At 72.6% G+C, this 1,396-nt stretch overlaps 1 protein-coding gene across 1 annotated transcript in view; it reads left to right on the top strand.

Annotated features, from left to right (window-relative positions):
* Positions 1-563: 563 nt before the first annotated feature.
* Positions 564-1,396, top strand: part of MNEG_11549 (hypothetical protein) — a gene marked incomplete at both ends in the record, with an annotated part of 2,513 nt that continues 1,680 nt past the window's right edge. The window contains 2 exons of the mRNA XM_014039980.1: positions 564-851; positions 1,067-1,390. Of these exons, the coding sequence (XP_013895434.1) occupies positions 564-851; positions 1,067-1,390 (612 nt within the window). The remainder of the gene's footprint in view (positions 852-1,066; positions 1,391-1,396) is intronic.

The following is a 1,396-nucleotide window of genomic DNA, read 5'->3' as shown; positions in this document are numbered from 1 at the left end:
CCCTGAAGCGGCCGCGGGCGGAGGCGCCCGCGCGGCCGCCTCTGTCAGAGGTGCAGCCGCCGGTGGGCGCGACCGCGGACCGAGCACGCGGGCGGGCCGGTGGCGGCGGCGGCCTGCTCGAGTGGCTCGGCAGCACAGCGGGCAGCGGGAGCGGCCGGGGTGGCAGCCAGCGGCTGGAGCCTGGGAGCAGGACCCGAATGCAGGAGCAGGACCCTGTTTATGAGCATTTCATCAATTTCAGCGTCGCTCACAGGGAAGCAGAGGTGGAGGGGGTGGTGACACTGGCGAGTGACAGCAGCAGCAGCGGCAGCGACGAGGAACCCGGGGGCGAGGTGGGCGGGGCGCCGCGGCTGCCTGCGGCTGGGCGGCGGCGGGCCGAGGCGGGCGTCAGACTTGCGGATAGGGGCGGTGGGTGTGCTGAGAGGGAGGCGGCAGAGGCAGGGCCGGCGCGCCGCGAGGGATCGGGCGGCGGCGGGAGGCGGAGAGCAGCAGCAGCCCTTGATGAGGATGATGATTACGTCATTTGCGGTGACGATGGCGCCAACGCTGGCGGCTATGACAGCATGGAGGGGTGGGCCGCACCCTCTGGCAGTGGCCGGGGCGCCGCCCGAGCGCGGCGCGCCGTGGGCGGCGTCGGCGGCAGTGAGTGGGGTGCTGGCAGCGGCGGAGTGGGCAGCGGCGGCGCGCAGGGAGGCGGGGACGCAGAGAACGACAGCGGCGCGGCGCGCCCCAAGCGGCGGGGCCGCAAGACGGACGAGGAGCGGGCTGCGGAGGCGGCCGCGAAGCGCAGCAAGCAGGAGCAGAAGCAGCGGGAGCGCGAGGAGAAGGCGGCCGCGAAGATATCTGAGAAGGTGGGCCGGCTGCACGCGGGGTGTGGGCTGCTGCATCGGGACGCCGTGTGTTCGTGTCGCAGCTGCGCAACTGCCAGGTCGGCGGTCTACACAATGGCCTCATGCTACTGCCGCCCCTTGTCAATTAATCACTGACCGACCACCTGCCAGGCCCCAGCACGAACACCGAACCCCGCTGCCCCCCCACACACAACAAACACAAACCACAACGACAGCTGGCCAAGGAGCACCAGAAGCTGTCGGACCGCCAGGCGGCAGGCAACCTATACGAGAGGGAGATAGTGATCTCGCTGCCCCAGCCCTTCGCCTCGGGCGCCCTCGGCCTGGCCATCACGGCGCTGCTGCAGGAGAAGCGCTGGGGCATGTGGCGCGCGCTGCCGGCCGGCGCGCTGCAGCCGCTCGCGGACGCGCTGCGGGAGTGCGGCTGCGAGGGGGACGGCGGCGGCAGCGGCGGGGTGCGCGGCGGGCGCGGCGATGGCGGGTGTGCCGTGATTACGTTCCAGCGGCGGAGGCTGTCGCCGGCCGACGTCAAGAGCGTGGTGAGC

Source organism: Monoraphidium neglectum, assembly GCF_000611645.1.
Source record: "Monoraphidium neglectum strain SAG 48.87 unplaced genomic scaffold scaffold02797, whole genome shotgun sequence".
Classification (NCBI taxonomy): Eukaryota; Viridiplantae; Chlorophyta; class Chlorophyceae; order Sphaeropleales; family Selenastraceae; genus Monoraphidium; species Monoraphidium neglectum.
Note: the sequence above shows the minus strand (reverse complement) of the source record. Positions and strands in the feature narration are given on the sequence as shown.